This window comes from Anastrepha ludens, chromosome 5 (assembly GCF_028408465.1).
Source record: "Anastrepha ludens isolate Willacy chromosome 5, idAnaLude1.1, whole genome shotgun sequence".
NCBI classification, from domain to species: Eukaryota; Metazoa; Arthropoda; class Insecta; order Diptera; family Tephritidae; genus Anastrepha; species Anastrepha ludens.
Window position 1 is genome coordinate 96,638,900 of NC_071501.1, and position 26,789 is coordinate 96,665,688.

A 26,789-nucleotide genomic window follows, 5' to 3' on the forward strand; every position below is an offset into this window, starting at 1 on the left:
TTGGATTTGATAAGCAGTCCGCCGACAATTTCTGTTGCATTGCAAATAGATAACTCTTTCAGTAAAGTGCTTGAATAGAAGGGTCGGTATTTTCCAAATAAGCCTCTAAGCGAAGTCTTAGCAAGTCCGTTTGCAATTTGCTTTGCTTTGGCGCAAGTTCCGAAAATGTCGCAGTCGCGCAGGTTAGCTTGCGCTAATCGGGAGTGGACTCATGCCAGGGATCACTTATTTGACGTTTCGAAGAGTGGAACTGTAGTAATTGCAATAAATAAATAAATACTTTAAAGTTCGATTTTTTTAGTTTTAATGGAATAAGTAAGCATTTCAATAACAAACTACCAATTTTTAAATAAATATTACTCTGTAGCGAAACAACTTATCAATAACAAAAAACCAACCGAATTTTGCTTCACACATAAATTTAATAGCACTGTGCGACAGTGATATTATACTTTTATGGAGACCTAGCACAACTTGCGCTATAATATAGAAAAAATTATGTCAAAGTTGAAAAAATAGAGAAAAAATAAAAAAATTCCAAATACTTCCGTCTACTGTCTCGTCAGTTGTCATTTCAGAAAAATTGTCAACACGCTGTCAAAAAGGCTTGTTTTTGTTCATTCGAACTAAAAAAACAAATTCGAAATCGGATGGAAATTGGCGAAGTTAGGAGTGATTCTTCACATCAACCTACTGAAAAACGGTTTTTTGGCCATAAAGTGAGATTTTGGGGGTGTATTGGAAATTTCTCCTATACCATGTTTTTTAGTTTTTCTATACCCACAAGTTGAACTAGGTCTCCATAAAAGTATATTTAATTTTTTATTTTTTTTTGTCACACAATATCAATTTTTTGTATCAATATCATTTAGACTGAATAAATGTTACTCGTCATTGTTATGATAGGCAAAATAATTTTTAGCATAGTAATATTAGGTAGATGAAGTGGTTGGAGATATTCGGCATATATCCACTGCGGCTATAAGTTACATGGTTCATTCGATCAGCCCAATTTTTGACTACTTTTTCCAATAAATTAGGCCGTATGGCGTCAATGATGGCTTGAATATTGTAATGTATCAATTGTTAAGCACGCTGTATGCCAAATTACACCGTGTTGTTGGAACCAAATGTCGCCAATGTTTAGCTGATTAATTTTCGGAATCAAAAAAAAATAAGTCATCATAACTCGATATCGCTCGCCATTCACCGTAACGTCAGATTCTTCTCCATTAATAAAGAGAGAAGGACGTTGAAGACGCCAGTTCTCTATGAGCTTCGCGAACAGGTTTATTTTTTTCAAAATAAATTTCCACAATTTGAAAGCAATGTTCTGGTGTTAAAGGATTCACGACAAATTGTTTCACTGAACAGAAATGCCAACACAGCATTCCGTTCTCAGCTGTCAAGCCTCGATATCGATATCATGCAGCTAAAAAAATACCCCATATTTTTTAAGGAAGTGATGCTGACTTTAGACAGAAATTGTAATATCGACTAACCAAATAAATGAAACAGTAATAAACTTTGCCTTTTATTCAAATTCCCGGTTTGAACTGAATCTTTTGAAAATAATACATATTTACTACTTGAGAGCCAAAAGCAAAATCAACAACAAATATATATGTAGCTATAATATGATAAATATATTATATATTTCATGCTTCATTATCCTTATCATTACAATACTTCCCAAAAGTATGGAAAGTCGCAGAAATCATTGCGCTACCAAAACCGGGTAAAAACCCAACAGCTTTAACTTCACATCGACCTATAAGCCTACTTCCGACTATATCTAAAATTGCAGAAAAACTTTTACATGACAGAATTACCCCAATACTTGACACGAAAAACATCATTCCAAATCATCAATTCGGTTTTCGAAAAAAACACTCAACTATCCAACAAATACATCGAGTTACACAAAAAATAATTTCAGGCATGGAAAATAAACGATATTGCGTTGCTGTATTTTTGGACGTCGCAAAAGCTTTTGACAAAGTTTGCCACAGAGGCCTCTTGCATAAAACTAGGACAATATTACCACTGGACTATTATTTAATTATCAAGAGCTACCTTACTGACCGATGCTTCTACATTAAATACAATGACAAATACTCACATATACATCCAATAACAGCAGGAGTTCCTCAAGGCAGCGTTCTAGGACCACTGCTGTATGTCTTATTTACCTCTGACATACCACTATCAGACGAAACTAATTCTACTATAGCAACATTCGCAGACGATACAACTTTATTGTCATCTGACAAAAACCTCTCAACCGCAACAACAAAATTACAGATGTACACCAACAATGTAAAGAAGTGGTTTGACAAATGGAGTTTAAAAGTAAACGAGGAGAAATCTGTACAAGTAATATTTACGACAAGAACAGAGATTGCTGCTATGCCGATTAAGCTCAACAATAAAAATATACGAATTGAAACATCTGTAAAATATCTTGGAATCCATCTGGACTCAAAATTAACTTGGAAAGATCATATCAGAAAGAAAATAAAACAAATCAAGAAAAAATTTGACAATTGCATTGGCTAATAGGCAGAAATTCTAAGCTCAATATTTCCAATAAACTTTTAATATAGTACAAGGCGGTCATTAAACCAATCTGGACCTACGGACTTCAAGTGTGGGGAACTGCAAAAAGAACTCACATAAACAAAGTACAGCGACAACAATCAAAAATCTTACGTATAATAACAATGTCCGACAGGTACACAAAAAATGATGACATCCATACTACATTCAATATACCATTAATCGACGAAGAAATAAAAGCGATATCAACAAGGTATTTTAACGAAATAAACCAGCACAAAAATAGAGAGGTCAATACACTCTCACAACTTGAAAGAAGAACTTTACGACGTCTGAAGAGAAACCGACCAATTGACCTATTAAATTAAATATTAATTCTCGTATGCTAAAATAACTGTTGTATATAAAATGTAATTGTTTTCCTAAAATGTAATCGCTCTGTTCGTCTTGGCACTGGCCATGATGAAATATATTTAATAATTTTCCTAACTAATTGTTAAAAAATGTACTAAATGTCAGTATGACAGATGTATGATTAATGTAGGAATAACAAAAAAAAAAAAAAAAAAATAATAAAGAAAAAAATTAGCCAATAACCAGTAATTTTTTGACATTCTTTAGAAGGTGGCGCAAAATTAATCATCCATTTTAGTTTTCGAATAACTTTTTTACTAAATAAAAAAATGTTTTTGACTGCTGGAGATTTTTATTTTGACCTTTCTTTGCGCGCTCCATTGTTTGCCTGTTTGTTTACTGCAGCTGTTTAGTTCACAAGTATTTTATTATTTTATTTAAAATTTTATTTTTTTACAATCGTGAAAAGACACAAAAACTCTCTTGCCCACCATCATCTCCCCTCATGAGCCCACCACCATGTTGCGCATATTGAAGACGTCACTATGGAGAATAGTCAAGTTATTTGTTTACAAATCTTTTGAGCAGCGAATTATTCCCGCTAAACACTTAGGGGGCGTCCATAAATTACTTGAGATGTTTAAGGGGGTGGTCGAGTCAAATCTCTTCTAATCTTACGTTGGAGAGAGGGGGGGTCTCGGCAAATATCACGCAATTTTTTTCTGATTGAAACAAAAAAATTGTACATGCTTAAGATTTAATCTCAAGCGTAATCGTAGTATGATTAAGATCAATCACTAATTCGTTCAAAAGAAAATAATTTCATTCATACTTCGACGTTATATGTACATTACTACTGTCAAACCACCATATTTGTTTTATACCAAATAGCTCAATTTAATCTGAATTTGCGGTACAGTGTAGCCCGTCGGTTGTTTTCGCGCCACTATGTGCCGAACGCCCTATCACTCAGTTTGACGTTTGACAATTCCGGACTTTAAAGAACATGACGGAAAATCATTTGCTCCATTTCTAATACGCGTACCGATTGAACCGCTGAATGCCTTCATCAGCACGCCTATTGATCTCTATTGCCCAAGTATACGTGATGATTTAGAGAAAATATGCTGCAGTAAATGCGGTATTTACTTCGCATCTATCACAAGAGCTGCAGAGCACAGGCGAGCAGCTCACATTGCACCAGCTAAGCAAGCGCGTATGTTCCGCAAAGTGCGACCCTCACGGATTGTCACAAGACGAGCTAGTGAGTTACTGTGCGCAAGCCTCAACGGCTTAGAGTGGCTAGATTAGAACGAAGTTGAAGGAGGACATGATTTTACTGAAAATCATATGGACATGTTGGTCCCAATAGTCTCTCTTGAAACCGCGCATGATTCTCCATGGACTAAATTAGAGTAGATATTCTTTTTTTAATCGCAGTAGTTACGATTTAAGTCTTCTATTGTTAAATTTTTATTACACTTATAACTCTCAGCAATATTGATTACTAGTCTTAACTAGTCGTAAATAAAAGCACGAAGCAACTTTTTTTTCTTTTTACAATAACGATCCAACGCGTTTACATAAGAAACCCACATTTTGAAAAATCTCACGTGAGATTGGGGGATGGGGGAGGGGGTTGAATAAAATCTTACGACATCTCACCAGGGGGGGAGGGAGTTTCAGAAAATTGAAAAAAACACCTCACGTAATTTATGGACGCCCCCTTATGCTTTACCTTAAATTGAGGCATGCTTTATGAAAAAAAAAAACAGAAAAACCCAAATATCATTTTCCTGCTTCTTTTTTTCCTCCTTTACCACCAAAGTGCTACTTAGGAGCATCATGTATAAAATTTTAGTACATATAAGGAGGAGAAGATAAATAAAATCTGTGGTTTGGTGGTGTACGCTCGGAATGCTCACTGCTTACATTTGGTCAATACAATATTCCGTATGTTTCAGCTCCACTTTTTACACATTTCACGACTCTCTAAGTGAGTTAACTGCTAACCATTTTAATTACAACGAATTTACTTAAATAAGGCGGGATGAGCGAATGAGATTTTACTGTTGCTTGTCACTTACCTCCATTCAGTCTATCCTCACGTGTATAGTAACGTGCACGTCGCTTGGAAAAGCAAACAGCCATGGCCAGTATAATGACAACAATTAAAACCAATATAATGCCACCCAGTATGGCGAGCGTATTAAGGCCACCTGCAAGTGAAAAAAGTGAAAGATAAAAGCATAAGCAAATGATGGGAGCGAAAGTTATTGTCGTAGTGTGTAAGGAATCGTAAAAAAATCTATATGAAGTTTCAATGCGAGGAGAGCGAATAACTTGTGGAAAAATTCAATTTTCAGCTTGGAGGAGCTGTTCGTTTGCGCTTGAGACAAATACTGCAGACTTTTTTATTTTGTTCTTTTTTATTTTAAAACATTTAATTTACTGCATAACTGCATTCTTGAATTTCATGAATATAGTGCAGGTAATTATGACAAGTTTTGATAAGCAATTTATTTCTTATTTAATTTGAATAACTTTTTAAAAAAATGTAGTTCATTCTACTACAAAAACACTATAAATCCAATTCTAAATTTTGTGGAAATTAAAAAAAAATCCTTGAATTCTCAACGAAACTTCAAACTATTTAAGCAAAATTTTTAGAAAATATTTCCCTAACGCAGTTTTATAGCTATCAGGTATATACCTCTGAAATGAGCTATTAGCCCTAAATGTCGTTAGGAGAATCTTTAAGCCTTCCCAAATGTCTTGTTTTTTCGTCTGTCTACTGTCAACAATATTCAGTTCATTGTTTGTTACGTTTATGTTACGACATCGTGAAATGCTGATTTGCGGACTTGCCGCTCTCGAAATGCTGCTCTCCCGGTTCAAAAGGAAGTCTTTTTTGCATCGAATCGTTACGGGTGATGAAAAATGGGTGTATTTCTGTAATCCCAAGCGTAAACGATCGTTTGGTCCGCCCGGCCACAAGCCAAAAACAACGACCAAACCAAATCGCTTCGGCCGCAATTTCATTAAAATAATATCATCATTGTTTCTCTATTTATTTCTTCAGATTATTTTTATCACAATTTTAACCCTAATTCAATAACTGATATGAACTACCCTATTGCGATAGAACTTCCTCTAAATCAATACAAAAGTAAAGACATCTGTCCTAAAATTTTCAATTATTTACTTACCACGCTCAAGAAAATTGTGCGAAGTGCTCGCTGCATTCTGCTCCTCATCAGTTATATAGTCGAGGCAGTCATGCAACTTCGACACATCCAAATCTGTTATTTCGGAGCCACGCAAAGGTTTGGGCAAAAAGCAAATTGGATATGTTTCCCATTTCCATTGAAGCTGTGGGGATAGAGCAAAAACGTGGAATAAAAAATAAATGCAAGTGCAAAAATGCAACTGGGACAAAAAAATGTGTGTAATATTGAAAGCCAAAAGAGGAAATAACAAAGAGTTGCGATAGCAATCAACTGCAAAACAAATATTTCTTCACTTTCTTCTAGTTCTCCGCTTGCTTTTTCATTTGTAATTATTTGCATGCAAATGTAGCAGAAATTGCGCGCACATTTTATGAAAACAATAAAAATGCAAATAACTACCACCAGCACAAGCAATGCAACGAAAAGTGTTTGGTGGCAACAATAGCAGCTTATGCTGCATTTAGTGTTTTTTTTTCTATTTTTGATTATCGAAGTGCTCGCTCCTATACTCACATGCTGCACGACATTTATTAATTTTCCCATATGGCATTCATCGCATATCAGCGGATTGTTGTCCAGTCGAACATTGCGAATGCGTTGAATTCGCCCCACTGTGTCCTCGTTGATGCCGTACAGTTGGTTGCGCGATATGTCCAAAAACTTGTAGGCGCATATGAAATGAGAAAAAAGAAATTATTTTATAAGAAAGGTAATATAAAATGAAGGTAAAAAAAGAAAACAAATAAGTACGTATTAGTATGATAGTTTGTATTTTTCGATTGTCAGTATTAGAAAATATACTCTGCGTCAAAGAACTATATCACAGGGACTTACTGACTAGTTTTAACAATTCATTTTGATCTTATTTAAATGTAATGATTTTTTTTTGTATGAAAATATAGTTGATGTCTATGCCCAAACCATATAAATTCTCGCTTAAAAAAAATGTTCAACAAAATTTCTTCAAAAACAAAATTTTTGGAAAAATGTCAAGTATGAAATTTATAGCTCATTGGATTTTATTATAATACATAGCAAGTTTCAACTGGCTGAAAAATTGTACTGATTAAAAATTTTTGTTTTTTTTGCGCTAGCGGGTTCGCGCATTTTCTCCATGTAACGAATGCTCGACATTTTTTATTCGCAAGTTTTTACTGGAAGACGAACCATGTGTTCATAAAAAAAAGTACTCAAATGAAATAAACAATTACCGCTACTATTGGCATAATTATTCCAAAAATATCTATTCTGAGATGAATCGCGAAAGATCGGTAATTCAATAGAAACATCCCGAAATCGGAATTTACCAGTGATCGCAAAATTAGTATGCTTCTATTATAAAGTAATTTCTGGGCAAATCTCTGCGAAATCTTGGGATTATAATAAAAACATTTCCGGGAGCAAAAGTTACTGATAATATTGACCTACATATTTAAAAATGTTTTGTTCTGGAATTAGTTCTGAAAATTCGGCGATTGCAACAAAACTTCTCCAAATCGAAATTTACACATTTTTTTCGTTCATGCAATGCCTTTTTTCTGTTCCTTCTAACAAAATTATCAAATACCACATTGACAGTTTCGGGTTTTATTTCACAACTGGCTCGGACCATATTCACCTTAAGAGCTTTAACTGCTTCTACATAACATCGATCATTCCCGACTTCCCAAGTTTCTTTCAACGTTGTTCAAACATGGGAAGTGTAAGACCGACTGACCGTTAATACTCGGTGAACGAAAAAGCTAACAAAATAAAGTTTTGCCAAAACGCCTTCATTAAAAAGGTAGAAATATGTAATTTAACTCCATTTTAATGATTTTCATAACGCATAGTGTTGGTATTTATGCTTGTAGGTTAGGTTAGGTTATGGGGGTAGTCGGTCCGTACGACCAACTCACTTAGATTATACAGGTCCGTTGTGATATCACTGTGCGACACGGGAACCTTGTTTATTTATTTCCATCAAACCATTTTGTAACTTTTGTGACGCGCAGAATTGGTCTAATCCCCATGCCAGACCATTCAGTAAGAGAATTGAAAAAGTGTTTACCTAGACAACCTGTTCTGGTTTTAGTTAAGGCTGGACAATTGTAAAAGAAGTGCTGAGCTGTTGCTTCCTCTTCCTCACCTCTACAACTTCTACAATATTTATGGGAGAAAACTACTAGTTCCACGGAATGACTGCCAAATGGTCAAGGACCGATGACACAAGGCACGACCTTCGAGATATCCTCTCTTTAAAGGCTAGGCAGTTCATTTGTCTTTTTCTTGTTTATTTGCGGCCATAGTAGCCTAGCTGTTACGCATGTATCTTGATCTCTCCATAACCTATTGACCTCTTGGGTAATGTTGCTTTTACTTATTAATTTGCCCGTGGCCATAGGTAATCTATTGGTACTTTTATCACTGAACAGTACCTTTCCTGGCTGGGCCATCGGTTTTACAGAGTCCCTCTTTATCTCGGTGCTCCGGAGCCTAAATAAGGCTGACCTTGAATACGACGCTAATATCATTAAGGGCTGCCCGAGATTCCTGTGCAACTTTCGATTTTAGTATAGCCTCACTCATTGATTTAATTACCACCTGGCTATCCGAGAATATTTTTATAGTAGTTTTTGTGACGCCATGCGTATTTAAAAATGTAGCCACCTCTTTATATGCCTGATAGACGCTGCAGTAGTCTGGTAGTCGAACGGATAGTTCCAGTTCTAATTCCTTCGAAAATACTCCATTAGCCAACCTTATCGTCTAGCTTGGAACCATCTGTATAGAAATTTATCAGATAAGTACAATACTTAAATTGGAATCTCCGATTCACCACTCCTCTTGTAAAAGCAATAAAGTTATAGAGGTAGATCCGACACTAGCGAGTATAAAACTTTACCTCATACGACTGGTAAAACTTAGTAATTCCTCTGATATTAGACAATTTTCGTTGGACCGCGTTCATAGAGAACAACTTCTGTTGATTAAAGTCGTAACTTGCGGAAAAGAGAGAGACGAGGAAAGAAAGAGCCACCGAGTTGCTCATGCTCGATCTACGCGCCTTGTGTTTACGTTCTTCTCAATGCTGTCGTTGGCTGGATACAAAAACTAAACAGTTGCAAGCCGGGTGTGAACGAAGGGCAGCACCAAAAAGAGAACTCGCAAAGTTGAAGCAACAAAAGTCTCCCAATACGAAAGCGCTTTTACTGATACTGATTTGGTGCTTCGAAATAAATGTAATTTATGGCATATCCTTTCTTGTGCTGGCAACGTATGTTTATTTATGCTTTATTTATTCATCACTCGCTAGAGTAAAATAGACGAGTTAGGCAATCGTGCGCTTCTGTCGCATATGGTTACCTTCCTATTGTTGGAACTAGTACTGCTAGTCAAATCTGCATGATTATCCAAACAAAATTTTATTTCTGAGTTATGACACTCTTGTCGCAAATGAGCGATATACACATACATATAAACGTCTAATTGAAATATATCACAACAATGTTTGCATTTAGTTTATATGCATGTACTGATATGTTGCACGCCAGCCATTTTTGGGCGGGGGGGAAGTGACATGTTGCATGTCCTTTCCAATTATTTTTATATTTCGCTATACTTGTTGTTGCTATTGCATGCATGCAATAAATCCTTTCTGCTCATAGTGTTGGACTGTAGAATCGGTGATTCGTTAGTCGTGTATGGCCAGAGCAATTTGTAGCAGACGATTGTTGACGACTTTTTCACTTTTTGCCGAAAAATACTTCAGTTTAGGTTATTTTAGTGTTTAGTTGCTGGTCTGTTTGCCTGCTTGTTTTTGGGTAACGACAACGACTTTTTCACTTTTTGCCGAAAAATACTTCAGTTTAGGTTATTTTAGTGTTTAGTTGCTGCTCTTTTTCCCTGTTTGGCGTCCATTCATTTTAAATGCTAACATTTTGGGTTTGCCCGCTTGAATGCCACATACAAATTTGGTTTTAGTTTTATCGTTGTCTAACATTTTGACATTGTAGTTGTCAGTGCTCTAACATACATGCGAAACATACACACATACAAAGACATAACAGGCGTACGTTAAAACTAACGTTCCCACTATCGCACATTCAATTCTGTTTTGGGTTAGGCGCTTCTACGTTTAACCAGCCATCGGAGCAGAAACTTCAGTTTCAACTCATTTTATTCTCTGTATGTATTTGGTTGTGCTCTCTTTCGCCTCTTTTCTTCCACTCACCTCTAACTCTCGACACGGATCGATTACTTGCAGCGACATATTGTCCAAATGATTGCCGGATATGTTGAGATAGCGCAGCTGCTTGAACGGCACTAGCAAACCCATCGGTAGTACTCCCATATCGGCCACGGAGAGATGTGTCAGCTGTGGTATGACCTGTAAATGGTAGACAACAACAAGTATAGAGCACATCAATGTGTACATTTCGGTAATAAACATTTTCAAAATTAAATTTGAGTAGTTGAGAAGGAAGGATGTGTCACTTTATTGCCAGTTTTTATTGTTCGAAAACTTTTTATTGATACTAAAATTGTCCACACATAGTAACTGCGTTTATGTGTTGGCGAAAAGTGCTGTGTGTGTGCTCTTGAAAACATATTTAATAGTTTAAGATTGTTTGAAACAATTAATTTAACTTTTATATCCGAAAGATAATACTAATGGATTGGAATGGAGTGATAAAAAAAAGCTAAAAATTCGGTGAAGATCACAATGTAAATTTTACTTTCTAGCGCACGCTTTCACTAGTGTGTGCTTATTTGAGGGGCAACTTTGCAATGTTTAAAGTTTTCACACAATCTCACTCTCACACATGCAAGAAAAATTATGAAATGCATAACAATTTTGGCAAACTTTCGATTCAAAGCAGGGTGGGTGAACTACTGCGGCATAATAGTTTTACTTACAGGATCCAAGCCCACGTAAAAATCATTTTTTTATCACTTTTATTATTCATTTACATATTTACTATTGGGAGGTTGAATTAGTTTTAAAGGTGACACACAGATGGCGCTATTTATCACTTTTCCGCGTTGGCAATACTGAATATATATTCATGACAAAGCCTCATCCCTAGGCTTTGTTTATCAGTATCTGTCATTTCGCTGAAGTATAAACAACGAAGTGTTTTCGTGCTCCGAGTATGTCAACTTTCGTGCCGTCGAAACGCAATTTGCGGGAAGCTTTGCTTTTCTGCTTCAATTTGAAAAAAAATACAGCCCAAGCCCGTGAATTGCTGCAGGAGGCCTACCCAGACTATACTCCGTCGATTTCAACATGTGAGTACTGGTTTCGACGATTCAAAAGTGGTGATTTTCACACCGAAGACAAGGAGCGTCTTGGCCAGCCCAAAAAGTTCGAGGACGTGGAATTGGGGGAATTGGTAAACGAGGACTCGTGCCAAACCCAAGAAGAGCTTGCTGAATCATTGCAAGCGTCTAAAAGCGATGGGAATGATCCAAAAGCAAGGACATTGGGTCCCGTACGAGTTGAAGCTGCGCGACGTCGAACGGCGATTTTTTACGTGCGAATTGCTGATCGAGCGACAAAATCGGAAGGGTTTTTTGCATTGGGTGGTGACTGGCGACGAAAAATGGATCCACTACGATAACCTAATATAAAACGCAAAAAATCATGGGGTTTGCCCGGCCACGCATCAACGTCGACGGCCAAGCAGAATATTCACGGCAAGAAAATCATGCTCTGCATTTGGTGGGATCAGGTCGGCGTCGTATATTTTGAGCTGCTCCAACCGGGCGAAACAATCACGGGGGATCGTTACCGACTGCAATTGATGCGTTTAAACCGGGCATTGAAAGAAAAACGGCCGGAAACGGTAAAAAGGCACGACAAGGTTATTTTGCAACATGACAACGCTCGGCCGCATGTTGCTCAACCTGTCAAAAAATACCTTGGAACGCTTGGCTAGGAAGTGTTACCCCACCCGCCGTATAGTCTAGACATAGCTCCCTCCGATTATCATTTGTTCCGGCATATGAGTCTCGATTTGGCGGACCAGTGGTTCTCCTCGTACGAGGCTACCAAAATTTGGGTTGAGTCATGGATAGCCAAGCAGCGGCCAGAATTTTGGAGAAACGGCATCCGGAAATTGCCCAAAAGATGGGCGAAAGTTGTAGCTAGCGATGGCCAATACTTCGAATAAAATATTTTGTACCGTTTTTTTCACAATAAAGCCCCAAATCTTCGAAAAAAACCTTTAAAACTAATTCAACCTCCCGAGAATTGTTGATTGTCGATTTAAAAATCTGTAGTAAACAGTAGAGAGAGAACAAGAGAGCTTTGTCCAAAAAATTTCTCGGATCTGGCGTGAAATAAATGTAAAAAGCTTCCGAGCTTCTGGACCCTTCAGAGTTAATCCCTGCAAAATCGGCACCAAAATGTCATTCTCTGACAATGCATTGGCTTCTTCGATATCCAGATGTAGTAGTTTTGTTTGCTAAAAAATGAAAATATGTTGAGATGAAAATACGCTGCGTCACCAAACTATGTATGTATATATTTCGAACAAAGTTGTTGCCCAATTCGAGTTATTCTACGGCCTAAAAGATAACGATAGACGCAATAACGAAGCGGATAGCCCTTTGAATAGCTGAATAAATTAGACTTTATTGTGAATAACGCGAGGTCTTTGAGCAAAATTTGTATCACACTGTTAAAGCCGATGCAAGTCGATGTTCAGGACTGAGTCGCAGATTCTTGGCTCTATCCATCTCTCTATATAACTATCTATATGCGTCGGTGAGACCTACTCTTGTGATATATATATTTATATATATTTTTTCCCCTTGTTCACTCCTCTCGGGAGCACTCGTGCGTTGGTTTCGTAAATCTATTTTGCTTTCTGACAGGATAGGTGATTAGCCTGTCGCTACCAGTCCTAAGGAGTGGAAATGCCCACAAGTCGTTGCTTAGGAACAACGCCTTCTTACTGCTTTGAGCGCCATCTGTGTTTAACATTTTCCTGGCAGAAGGATCGTACAGACTTCGCTAAATTTAGTGTATCTGCGCTATTACCGCGGTTGACCGCTTCCTCTTGCTGGCGCCACTGATGCAATGTGTAACTCTGTGTTTTTTTTTTGTTTTCTTTTCTTGTTTTAGCAGCCACAATACAACTAATACGCTGACTATTGTGCAGGAGTAAAGATGGAAAAAAAAGTTTTGAGGGTTCAGGAATGAGATCTTTTTTTTTTTTGTTTTAGAAACAGGGAAAGTAGGTAAATTCGGAAAAGTATAAGGACCCTAGACTACCGTGGCCGCAAATATATTATATGCCTCGTGACATACACTTATATAAAAATGTTCCAACAATCCTTCATCTTTTAATTCATTTCACCCAAGTCGCTACGAACACGCTTATTAATTACTCCATTAAATTTAAATACGGTAACATAGGTATATCGTAATACTGTCAAGAGGGAAGGCCGGGCAATATAACAAGATGTCCGATCACTAATTGTTCGCTTCTCCACGGCGCCTAACAGACAGCTCTTTCAACTGGAGCACTACGTATTGTCCACAAAAACACATATAAATTTATATAAATATTTTTATTAAATTTCCTGTATTATTTTACAAAAATGTTAAATTCGGTTATAAGTTAGCCTTTTAAAAGATAATGAAAATTTAGCGGCACGCACTACTGTTACTTTGCACTCGAACTCGCTCGCTGCTTGTCGACGTCGTCGTCGTCGTCGGTTTTTGCCGTTTGGCAGCAACACAAAAGCAAGCAAATTCAGAAAGCGCCGTATATGGCGAATAAGAAATGCAATTAAAAAGTGGTGAATTTGAAATTAACTCTGATTAACTCGTTAAGAATGATCTAATCTCGGCATCTTTTGGGCATTATCTTAGTGTTTCAAAGCCGATCTTCATACCGATTTTAGGATATTTCTTGAATTTGTTAAATCCAAGAAGGGAAAAACCACGTTTTTTGTTTTTTTAAGTGTTGGTTTAAAGGATACGTGACACTACTATCAAAAAAAAAAAAAAGACATAGCAGACAGAAGATTCCAAACAAAATCATTCATTACATCGATGGATTCCTTCACATACAATCAACGAACGCCGGACTCTTCTAAGAAAGCGTATTAGAACCTCACAAATACTTAGTCTTGCCATAAATTCTGTGACACATTTTACAATCATTTTTCCCAAACGTCTGAAGAGACAGACAAGAAAAAGAAGTGGTCGACCCCACGTGTTGTGAACCAGTATAGCCATTAAAGCCGTTCGAGAAAAAATTCGCAGAAATCCCCTTAGAAAGCAAGAAATGATGTCCAGGGAAATGAATGTATCGACCAGATCCATGTCAAGATTAATTAGAGATGATCTTCACATGAAAGCCTTCCGTCGCTCAACTGGGCATCTTTTGACAACGCGTTTTAAGCAGGTTTGACTCGAGAGGTGCAAACAGCTTCTTCGGTGGCATGCGGACAACGTCCATGAAAATGTTATTTTCAGAGAAGAGAAAATTTTCACTGTTGAAGAAGTTTTCAATAAGCAAAACTACAAAATCTATGCCAAACTTCTTAAGACGCAAAAAATGTTATTCCAAGGGTTGAGCGTGGCCACTATCCTGCCTCAGTAATGGGTTGGTGGGAAATGTCGTGCAAAGGCGTTACATCTCTTCATTTCCGCGAAAAACGGGTCAAGACTGGGGCAAGAGTGTATCAAGAGCTTGTCTTGGTGCGGCATTTGAGATTAGTATTACTTTCAATGGAGAGCGTTGGATCTTCCAGTCCATAAGGCAAAAACCACCCAGCAGCGACTGGGTTCATAACCGCAGAAGGTTGACCGTGTGGAAGTCCAGATCTGAATCCATTCGACTCCAGTCTGTAGTCAGAGTTGAAGAACATGGCCTGTCGAAGATCTCACAGAAATTTGGAAAGTATCTAATAATCTTTGGTTCGAGCAGCGACGTTAATATCCATGGGAAACGTGTGTGCTGCAATAGTTGAGTGGCCTAATTGTTTTTGTAAAAGCAAATGGTGACAATTTGGAATTAAAAATTGTTTTTTTAATATTTACTTTATTAAATAAAACTACCTTCAATAAAAAAAAGTTTTACAATTTCATATCTATAACGGACTTGTAACAGTATTTATGGCAAGACTTTGTACATATAAAACTGACGTGAACATAAAAACTGAGTTAAAATATTTAAGAATTACTATTGACACAAAGCTAAATTAGAAATGCGATTAAAAATTGTTTCAAACGACTTCACTCCCTTCTCGGAAAAGCAATCAAAATATAAAACTACATATAATAATGCCAATATGCAAATAAGACAAAGAAGTTTAGGGAACTTCTTCTAAATCTAATCTGTAGATATTATAATGCAACCAGTCTAATGATTCATGGTGTATGAAATATTGCACCCGTAGATATTTACATTTATGAATTTCTTAAACCCAAATTGTAGACCAATGGTTTCAAATTTGTAGCAAATTTCTACAAATTGTATAATAATTACCTAGTGTAAGCACGATCCTCGCACTTTTTCGAATTTACCAACTTTCCCTTAGGTAAACAAAAAAAAATTCATTCCTCAAACCCAAAAACTTATCCTTTCCGTCCTTACTCCTGCACAATAGTCAGCGCATTATTCGCATTGTAACTGCTAAAACAAGATAAGAAAACAAAGAAAAACACACAGTTAGACATTGCATCAGTGGCGCCAGCAAGAGGAAGCGGTTGCCCGTTGCGGTAATAGCGCAGACATACCAAATTTAGCGAAGTCCTAGATGGTTGAGGACTACGATCCTTCTGCCAGAAATATGTGAAACACAGATGGCGTTCTAATCAGTAAGAAAGTATTGTTCCTAAGCAGCGGCAGGTGGGCATTTCCACTATTTGGGATTGGTAGCGGTAGGCTAATCACCTACTCTGGCAGAAAACAAATAGATTAACGAAACCAAGATGTGTCTTGTATCTTGCCGAGGCCCTATGCCCCGGAGAGGAGTGAAAAAGGAAAAAAATAAAAAACAAACCTTAGCGTCTCAAGACAGTTGTTAGCAATACAAAAAATAAAAAAAAATATATAATAATACTAAATATATTACATCAAAAAAAAATGTAATGAAATAATTCCAAAAACAAATAACAACAATACTAGTAATTTCTACAAATAACCTTAAGATAATTAACTCCCAAAGCACTGCTCATTATTCCACTATTTCTCATACAAAATCCCTACTAAACAGTGGGAAACTGAATTTGCCCAAGACAGGTTTAAAGCGGTGTAAGCACCTCGCACAGGGAGAAGGTTAAATGTGCATGACTCCAAACGCGTTGCCTAATCACCATTATTTTCACAGCAACGTTGTTGCTGTAATCAAAAACGATTACACAATTCGAAAGCGATTACACCTTCCTTCATTCAGCCTCAAATTTAAATTTATGCTACTCACCTCGAATGTTTCTCGCATGTCATGCAAATTCATCTGCACATTTCCGCTGATATTCAAAGTTAGCAAATTGCTTAGCTGACGCACTGATTGCGGCTCCAGCCGCACCAGTTTATTGTATGACAAATCCAGGAATGTTAAATTACTCAAATACTGAAACGAGTCATTGGGCACTTTCGCCAGGCGATTGTAGGATAAGTCTAAAAACAAAAGCAAAATATAATAAAAGCCGTGAGAGCAGTACAGCAGGCCGAAGCAGATTTTTAGGAGCACTAAAGTATGTGTGTATATGTACGAGTATGTGCGCATAGTTCATAGGCGAACAAATTACTGGCTGAGCAGCAAAGACTTACCCAAATGTTGCAGACTCTTTTGATTGCGAAACAGTTCGTCAACAACGACTGACAGTTGATTGCCATCGAGCCAGACTTTCGTGAGGCGTTTGACGTCGCGAAATTCATCTTTGTCAAGGAATTTGAACTGAAATGAGAGAGAAAGTGCAAAAGGATGGAAAAATTAAAACGACTGTTCAAGTTGGAATATTGAAATTTACTTATAAAAAAAGAACAAATACTCGTAAATACCAAATTGGGCAAAATTAAAGCGCAGAAACAAAGAAAGTGCACAATCATTGACTGTTTACGGAGCACATAAATTTTATTAACAAAACTGTTGACTGGCAAAGGCAAGTTCGGGACCAATTCGTAGGTGCGCCTTTTCAAATATGTAAATGAAGGTTTATATCTGTAGGTGTTTATATGTGTTTGTATCGATTGTATATACCTATTTATGTATGTGTATATAGGTAAGTGCAAATATTTACATATATACAAGTATTTTTGGGTACAAAAATGGTTTGCCCCTTAAAATGCTTCGCTTACCTCATTGCGCCCCAAATCCAATTCATTCAAATTTGGCAATATGTTATACAGTTGCGGATTGATTTTCTTCAATTGACAATTACGACATTTGAAAATGCGCAGCTCCTAAGGAAATAAAACAAAACACAAAGAAAAAGAAACAATCAAATATAAATGAAAGAAAGTTGAAAGGAAAGGCAACAAAGAGTTTTTTGTTGGTTTTTGCATTTTTTCTTTCATCAGTTAAGAATAATGACCCCCAAACAAAAACTTACCTGCACATCGTGAAACACATCCGGCGGTAAGTCCTGTAATGGATTCCCACTCAGATCAAGATATTCCAACTTGTTGAGCAGGAAGAAAGTGCGCGGCACTAATTCCAAAATTGAATTGTCCGACAAACTGAGACGACGCAGATCCTGAAAATTTGTACAAAAGAAAGTTTTGAATTCATACCGTCTGAAAAAATGTGGAGAAATAGTAAAATAAAAAAATTTACTAAGAAACAATTACATTTCTTTACGTTCATTGGGTTTCTCGGAACCTACGTCTTCGTATATTGGATGTTTAGCTCTGCTCAATCGCTCGACAAAAGAAGGTTAATATTATCTTTAGCTTTTATTTTTTGCATAATAAAAGAAATTTATGACTGTCAGCCTCTTTTCGAAAAAATATGTTTTAATATTCCGCGGAGGTATCTTCGTGCTTCGTTGCCTTTCTATGCAGCTAGTGCTAGATCGAATTACGCACGTAATGCAGCCATTGGAAGGGCTAGCTGAGAATTTAACCAAATCTAAGCATCTGTCGATCTTGAGTTTCCTTTGCCTAAACAAATTTGATGTTGTTCCACAAGTGGAGGGACCTTCAGCTTTAAGCCGACTCCGAACGGCAGATATTTTTTATGAGGAGCTTTTTCATGACAGAAATACACTCGGCGGTTTGCCATTGCCTGCCGCAAGGCGACCGCTATTAGAAAAAGCTTTTTCTTCATTTTGGTGTTTCACCGAGACATGAACCTACCTTCTTTCTGAATTCCGTATGGTAGTCATGCACCAGCCGCTTCGCCTAGGGGCCAAATCTGGTAAATAAGTTGGATGTTCCAACCCTTTGAGCTTTATTCTGGAATATTTTTTCCTTGTTCACTACTCTCTGGAGCATAGGGCCTCGACAAGACTCGGTTTTGCGTTGGTTTCGTTAATCTATTTTGATTTCTGACAGGGTAGATGATTAGCCTGGCGCTATCAGTCCAAAGTAGTGGGAGTGCCCACCTGTCATTGCCTAGGAACAACGTCTTCTTACTGTTTTGAGCGCCATCTGTGTTTCACATTTTTCTGGCATAAGGATTGTACATATGGTTGAGGACTTCGCTAAATTTTGGTGTGTCTGAACTATTACCGCAATTGTCCGCATCCTCTTGCTAGCTGCTTTGGGGCTCGTGGAATGGGATCCTTTTTTTAGAAACAGGGGAAGTAAGTAAATTTGTGCGAGGATCTTGGTTTACGTGGGACTCAAACACACAACCCCAGGGATAGCAGGCTAACGTACTTACGCTAGACTACCCAGGCCGCCACTGTTAAAATTCACGTGTCACGTTGCTTTGTCCTAATGAAAAGTAATTTTTTGTTTGCAAATTGGGTATTTTTCCACGGATTTTTTCCTGCAGCTGGTCTAAAAGGTTACAGTAATATTCAGAATTTATTGATTTACCCGCTTGAAGTTAAACTACAAGCAAATTTCTTTTTTGCTCATCTCAAACTGATGCTAACACTTTCTTGACCAAGCTCGTTTCGGATGTGAAGAACTGGATTCACGCCACCACTTGCTTTGATTTATGATCTTGGTGATAGACCCAAACTATGTATGTTTTCTGTTTTTGGTGTTCGCCTTCAAGGCTTGTACAACCACGTTTAAGTTCAGCAACCCATCTTTCTACTATTCTAATCGACGGCGAAAAGCCCTTATATATTTTTAACATTCGTTCTTAAATTGCCTTTCCTTTCAGACTTTCCAAAAATCAATCACTGCGCGATACTTGAGCTTTCCATTGTAGAAAATACTGTGACACGTTGATACTAAATGGTTTGATAATCAAAGAATGAATTGACAGCATGAAATTACACTTCACATACATTCATATATGGAGTGTACCAGCATAACAAAAATCGAATCCCAAAACTTAGTGAACAACCTAGCACTGCTCAATCTCTCATATGTATTAAGAGAAGTTATATCTATCGAAGAATAGTTGTAAAATTGGGTTGTCAGGATGGATTACTACTGGTTTAGTCATTAAAATATGCTTTATTTTTATAAAAATATTTCACAAATATGCACACCAAATTTAGCGAAGTCCTCAACCATCTGTACAATCCTTCTGGCAGAAAAATGTGAAACGCAGATGGCGCTCCAAGCAGTAAGAGGGCGTAACTCCTAAGCAACGACAGGTGGGCAGTGCTACTCTTTAGGACTGATAGCGGCAGGCAAATCCCCTACTCTGTCAGAAATCAAATAGATTAGCGAAACCAACACAAGATAAGTCTTGTCGAGGCCCTATGCTCCCGAGACTAAGCACTTTTTTAGTTAGGCACTAAACTGCTTGCTTTTTCCAAAACATTTAATCACTTTTGCCCATAGCTGGAGTAAATCGTCTTAGTAAATGTTCCAGTATGGTAGAACACCTTTCGAGTTCTCTGTGTCCTCAGCCACCATGAGTAAACAAACAAAAGGAAGGGGAATTATTTGTGTGTGAAGAGGAAGGGTAGACAAAAGCGAGCAAGAAGCATAGGTTAGGTTAGGTTAGTGATGGTCGACCAGAGAGTGGGCCCACTTGGACGAAAGAAGTTTGGTTCATCCTTTGTGATACCATTGGAAGAGGGGGAAAAGAGGTGAAGGAAAATCATAAAAACGCAAACAAAAAACTGCATTTGGAAGCTTTGTATTCATTTGTCTTTTCGGAGTTTAACATTTTTCAGTCGTGCCTTTAGTTTGAGTCTCACAAATCACAATATTGGCAAGCTATTCACTGAATTTGCACAAACATGTAATTTTTCTCCTCGCCTGAAGTCACACTCTTCAAAATCGCAAAAATACAGTAACTGCTTTGGGAAGATGCCACCTTCAATATTCAATTCGCCTTCATAAAAGTTTAAAGAAATACTAAATTTTTCTATGATAGTTTGGAACTTATAGACCTTACAGTAAAACCTGTCGATGTTGCAAAAGCTATTTAGACAATTATTTGTATATACCAAAATTTACTGAATATTTCCTATTTTCTAATGACGCAAAAATTATTGAAAGATGTTGAAAAGCGATTTTTATAAATTTTTATATTTTTTTTTGAACTTTCAACAGGAACAGGAATATTTTTAAGACACATTTTTGTTACGGAAATTCAATTGCAGCTACTCTTAAGATACTTTTTCTGACTAGCGGTCGATTCCCAGCCTTCCCAGTTTCCGAATGTAGAAAATTATGCTTTTTGAAAAACTAGGGAAAAATTAAATGGTGACAGTGTAAAAGAGCAAATTTTGCACTTTAAAAGATTTAGTTTTACTTAGAAGTCCAGATACCGAGGCACTAAGTAGTGCGAGTAGCCTCACACTCGCTGTAAACTTGTTTACTGCTCAAATGCTCGAGGAAGCATAGCACGGCCTAACATCCGCAAAGGGTGTTGATTTCTACGGAGCTCTGTAACCAATTTGCTGCAAAGGTTTGCAATTCCTGCAAAGGTTTTTTTTGAAAATTTTGAGCTTCTGAACTATTTGAGCAGCTGTAAAAAAATTGTCAATATTGTTTATCGGCATTTGTTTAGTTTTCCAATAATGGGTAGAACTCAAAGAAGTGCTCCCACAAAGGGCAAACTAATCAAAAGTGCTACTTCGATCACTCGAAAAAGCTGAATATACTCCAACTTATGCTCGAAAATGTTCGATTAGTGAACACCGAACAAACGTGCGTTTACTCATTGCTCATTTCTTGGACTCTTTGGAAATGTGCGTATAAAATCGAGAGCTCTAGTTTTGTTATAGATACGCAATCAGTCAGTCATAAAAGGCATACAAAAGCCATCACCTAATGAGTCATACAGTTTTTCAACAAATTTTCAAATAGCAGTGCACTTATGCTAGTGAAAATGTTTCTAATAAAATAGCCATTTGCCGCGCGGAGGGGAGCTTGCTTGTAGTGAAAGCTTGGCTAACTACTTGCCTATTAAATAATGTATGCCTTTGTAGCGTAATTTCATCTATCATCTCAGAAATGCTATACAAACTATTTTTACTCGTTTTAAAGTTTTAAATGCCATCATCATCACAATACTCCATAAGCTCTAAGCTAAACCTGCAATTATTTACACATCTTGCTTCTTTTCAAGATTTCACACTAAATTTCTATGTAACTGGTACTCGTATATAAATTTTAACTCAGTTCCCTTTTCTTATATAAATTAATCAATTACTGTCGGTCGGTCTATCTTTGCTAATCTCTACTAAGCACAAATAAATATCCTTATAAAAACAAAACGAAAAAAATTCAAGTGTGCTAAAAAAACTGCATGCGGAAACAGCGCCAAACTTGCTTCGATCAGAGACAAATTAAAAAGGCAATACCTTTGGCCGATTTCGGACTTTGATTTTCATTTCGATTTATAGAGGATTTCACAGAAGTAAGAGTATGTGTGTATATGCTTTTATGTTGTTGCTCACCATTGCTGCTTTTTAGCTTAGCATTTTTTCGCTCACATACAAAACAAAAATTAAAAATGGTTGAGTACACAGCAACCATGCAGGAAAAATTTAGTACTTAAATCAACTACTGCACTCAAAGGTTGTTTAATAATTTTTGAAAAATTGTGTAGCTGAACTTTGTAATTTTGCTATTGAAAGATATGGAAGACTGAGTTGTTTATCTTCAAAAGTGATCTAAAACTGAAGTAAATGCAGAAGTAAAAGCAGAAGCTTTGCATACAGCAGCACCAAGACTTATATTACGTATACGCAGTGTAGCTAGAGATAACCTGAAAGTGTAATAGGAGTTGCCGAACAATTTGTACCATTAACTGATTTTAAGAAGCTGTCTCGATAGAAAGCCTTTGACCCAAGTAGATTCGTACTCAGCGCCCGCATCTCAATCGAAGATACCAGACGCCATTCTCTTCACACTAAATCAGTTGATTTTTGCAGAGCTATGTAACCAATTTACCGTTCAATTCCTACAGGGCAGCAACTGCGCAATGGCTAACGAAAAGGAAATGAATGAAATTTGGATCTTACGGGAGCAGTCGCACGCCGAAAGTGTGAGTGTTCAATGCTGAATGCAGAAATGTAGAGCTGTAAACAGCATATTGTAATATGCAACACAAACATAAATGAAAAAAAAAAAAAAAATCGGAAAGCCAACGTGAAATGTGTGGATAGCTGAACCAAAGACAAAAAAATAAATAAAATAAGCAAGAACGTAAAAGTGATGTAAAATTTATTACCGAACACGTTCGAGCGATAAAAAATGTGTACAAGGCGCTGGTTGTAGGGTAAAGTGCCAACGAAATGGAAATTATTGGCAGCCTCGAACCAAGTAACGTAAGTAAAAGCTTAAAGACAGCAAATCAGTTGAACGAAAGCGTATGCCGTGCTTCCGGTTGCTGAAGACTGATTGAATACCCATAAAAAATAGCCCCATCCAATTCGGCATTCAGCAGGTCGGTTTGGGTCTTCAATTTGCAATGCGATAATTACATAAAGTATGACATTTACGTATTTTACAGCCGCATTCTGTTGAATTTTAAAGTGAGTAATCGAAGCATTTCTCGAAGAAATCCAATCGCAGTAAGTTCCAAATTAAAAATTTAATACTCGCTTGTGTAGCTGATTGGCTTTCTGTTTGCACCAACATTTATTTATATAAGGTTGTAGGCGCAAGTAAGATTGTTTGTATTTAATTTTGCAATTTTTTTTCTTTTTGTTGCTGATTTGCATACTTACAACTAATTGATCAAAAGTCGTGCTGGATATGTTGAGTATCTTATTTTTGGACAAGTCCAATTCGCGTAAATTAGCCTGCCCTTGGAAATTGTTTTTATACACATTTGTAATGTTGTTTTTGGACAGATCTGTGAAAACATAGAAGGAAAATTAAATCAAATTTGTGCTTCATTAAGGCAAGAAAAAATGTATATAAATTCAGATACATCTCTTACATATACATACATAAAATGAATGTTTGCGTGTTTGCGTATACGAGTACAAATATCGAAAACCCGCAAACCAACTGGCTGATTGAGCCCATATATCTATTAAGGGGTAACACCACTCTACACGCATAAAATAAACACGATTTTTAAAGAAGTTTTTGGTATAGAAAGAAAGGGAAAACAATCACTCTGATTTGGGAAGTTATTACTTATATACTAAAATACAAAACTACAAAGTTTGATAGAAAAATTTTACAAAATGGCGGCATTGGAGCCATTTTTGTATTGTGGTTTCTCTTGAAGGAGCTCCGCGGCACGCAGCACAGAGGGTGCAAATTTTAATCTGGAACAAGGAAATTTTTTTTTCTTAATCTAGATAAGAATAGCTAGGGAAACACGTAGGGGATTTAAAAAATATTTATTTTTGTGGAATTAGCAAGCATTTGAAGGAAAAAACTCTATTTTGGACTTAAAAAACGGCACTTAAATAATTATAACAATCGTTTAAATTAATCTATCGAAAATCCCCTACGCTCTTCTCTTAAGAAGGTTATTATACAGACGTAGTGAAAAACCTGATTAAAAATATTTAAAATTGTTTGAGTTATGCTGCGTGCCAATTTCAGAAAACGTGTTTTGAGAAAAACGCGTTTAAAGTTTGGAAATTTGGAGAAATCGTTAGGTAGCAGTCACTAACGCTTGGTTAGAAGCTTAAAATATTTATGAAATAAACTTCGGTAATGTATAAAACTTTTTGTTCTGTATTTTAAAAGGTTCAACGAATTTTTTAAGCTTATAAAAAAAAAAAAATTTTTTTGAAATTTCTACAGTGGTGTTACCCCTTAAAAATCCCGTAAGTAGCGCTGAAATTGAGCTGTTTTGAAAAATTGTCTTACTGCGCTATTTCGCGCATATTTATGATAGAATAATCAGTGCGTTAATTAACTATAGCATAGGGAACTACGAAAAGTTTTGACAACTTATTTTTTTCTTATAAAGTAGTGAATTTTTTTAATGTACTTCATTCTAATTTTTTAATTCTATTATAAAAATTTTGTAGCGGAAAGTTTAAAAATTTGTTTAAAATGTATAAAAATTCCGCGAACTTCAAAAACAGTGAGGAACTATTTACTATTCGAGAAAAATTCTAGGCATACAGTTATATAGCCCATCGAATTTTATCACAACAAAATTCAAGTTAGGAGTGGCTAAAATATGGTGCTGATTTTGGACATTTTTTTTTCAACACAAAAAATGCTTGACATTTTGTTTATATGGAAGAAAATACCCAATAGACACGGTTTGATGGAGAAGTAATGAGCCTTCTCGTGCCGAGCGTCTGCCAAGCGATCACCCGAATCGGCTGGTGAGGGAAAATGACCGTTGGACCTTCCCCTTCCACTAGAAACCGATCCCAGTTCGCTGGCAACAGCGGCGCAGTCAACATCGCTCCGCGCGTGAAAGAAGTTTTAAAAGTGTGTTAGGATTTCGCAGTGGCGAAAATGCAGCGATCGTTGGAGCAACGTTACTCGATCAAATTTTGCGTAAAGCTAAACAAAACGAGTACCGAAACCATTGGACTACTCAAAGAGGCTTACGGGGACCAATCTCTGTCCAGTGCCCAGGTAAAACGGTGGTACAAGTCGTTCAAGGAAGGCCGGGAGGATGTCCAAGATGAACAGCGATCTGGAAGGCCTTCGACGACGCAAACAGACGAAGATGTGAACCGGGTTCGTGAATTTTTGAACATAGGCCGTCGTGCTAGTCTACGTGAGATCAGTGAAGAGTTGAACTTAACTCCTTCAGCTGAAAAACCTCGTCGCCCGGGTTCGGCCCGACCTAGTCAAGAATTGGACCCTCCATCACGACAATGCGCCAGCGCACACCGCCTTCCTCTACACCTCTGCATTGGCCAAGATGGGAGTTCCGGTGCTTGCCCACCCTCCCTACTGCCCAAAGCTGTACCCTCGGAACTTCTTCTTGTTCCCACGCCTGAAAAGAAAGCTGAAGGAGAGGCATTTCGACTCCATCGAGGCGATCCAAAAAACTGTGACAGCCGAATTGAACGCGATTCCAAGGGATGAGTTTAAAAAATGTTTCCTGCAGTGGAAGAACCGCTACTGCTGGATACACCGCTGGGTCCTATTTTGAAGAATATTAGTTGTATAAGGCAAAAGATTTAATAAAACTGCTTGAAAAAAATAAGACTCATTACTTTTCAATCAAACCCTGTACGTATTTATATATAATTGGCGCGTACACCCTTTTTGGGTGTTTGGCCGAGCTCCTCCTTCTATTTGTGGTGTGCGTCTTGATGTTGTTCCACAAATGGAGGGACTTACAGTTCCAAGTCGACTCCGAACGGCAGATATTTTTATGAGGAGCTTTTTCATGCCAGAAATACACGCGGAGGTTTGCCATTGCCTGCCGAGGGGCGACCGATAGTATAAAAATGGTTTTCATAATTTTGATGTTTCACCGAGATTCGAACCTACGTTCTCTGTGTGAATTCCGAATGGTAATGACGCACCAACCCATTCGGCTACGGCGGCCGCCCATACCCATAAAGGTCAGAAAAAAAGTTTGAAATTTACTTGAATGTTTTTCTAAATTTGCATAAAATTTGAGATTTCGATTTCTACGGTTTTTGAGGGGGAAAACGAACTACGTCTTTATAAACAAAAATATGAAAATTAAATCACAAACAAATAAATTGAGAAAACTTGCAAAGAAGTCCGTGCGCTATAGTGATTTAGCGCACTTATTTTATTTAAATTAATAATAGTATTGTATTATATTTTGACCAAACATTAATTTGGTTCGCGGAGTCTGGAGGTTTCTCAGCAAGCAAGAACACAGATTGGAAACCTCGCGAGAAATTTCTGATCATTCGGCGAACAGAAGTGCTCGAGAGAGTTCTTAGTGTTAACAAGGACTCAACTCTCGGCTGTGGGTATTCCCCAAGCTGAATATCCTCAAGTGCCCATCAAATGGCGGTAGGACTGAAAATGTCTGACCATAGCATCCGTCGCATACTGAAAAATGATCTCAAAGTCAAGCCTCACAAGATCCAAAAGGCGCATGATCCACACCGAAGTAGCAACAAGCCAGACTTGAGATAGCGAAGGAGCTACTTCGCCTGACCGAAAGTACTCCACTTCAGAGCATTGTGTT

General features: G+C 37.2%; 1 protein-coding gene across 1 annotated transcript in view; it reads right to left on the reverse strand.

Moving 5' to 3' along the window:
* The window catches only part of LOC128864588 (insulin-like growth factor-binding protein complex acid labile subunit), a 72,463-nt gene that overhangs the window by 20,456 nt on the left and 25,218 nt on the right, over positions 1 to 26,789 (reverse strand). Inside the window, exons 3-11 of the mRNA XM_054104340.1 lie at positions 23,407 to 23,534; positions 17,701 to 17,844; positions 17,447 to 17,551; positions 16,919 to 17,045; positions 16,569 to 16,765; positions 10,357 to 10,512; positions 6,657 to 6,803; positions 6,123 to 6,285; positions 5,001 to 5,132 (exon numbers count right to left, since the gene is read on the reverse strand). Coding sequence (XP_053960315.1) covers positions 5,001 to 5,132; positions 6,123 to 6,285; positions 6,657 to 6,803; positions 10,357 to 10,512; positions 16,569 to 16,765; positions 16,919 to 17,045; positions 17,447 to 17,551; positions 17,701 to 17,844; positions 23,407 to 23,534 — 1,299 coding nt within the window. The remainder of the gene's footprint in view (positions 1 to 5,000; positions 5,133 to 6,122; positions 6,286 to 6,656; positions 6,804 to 10,356; positions 10,513 to 16,568; positions 16,766 to 16,918; positions 17,046 to 17,446; positions 17,552 to 17,700; positions 17,845 to 23,406; positions 23,535 to 26,789) is intronic.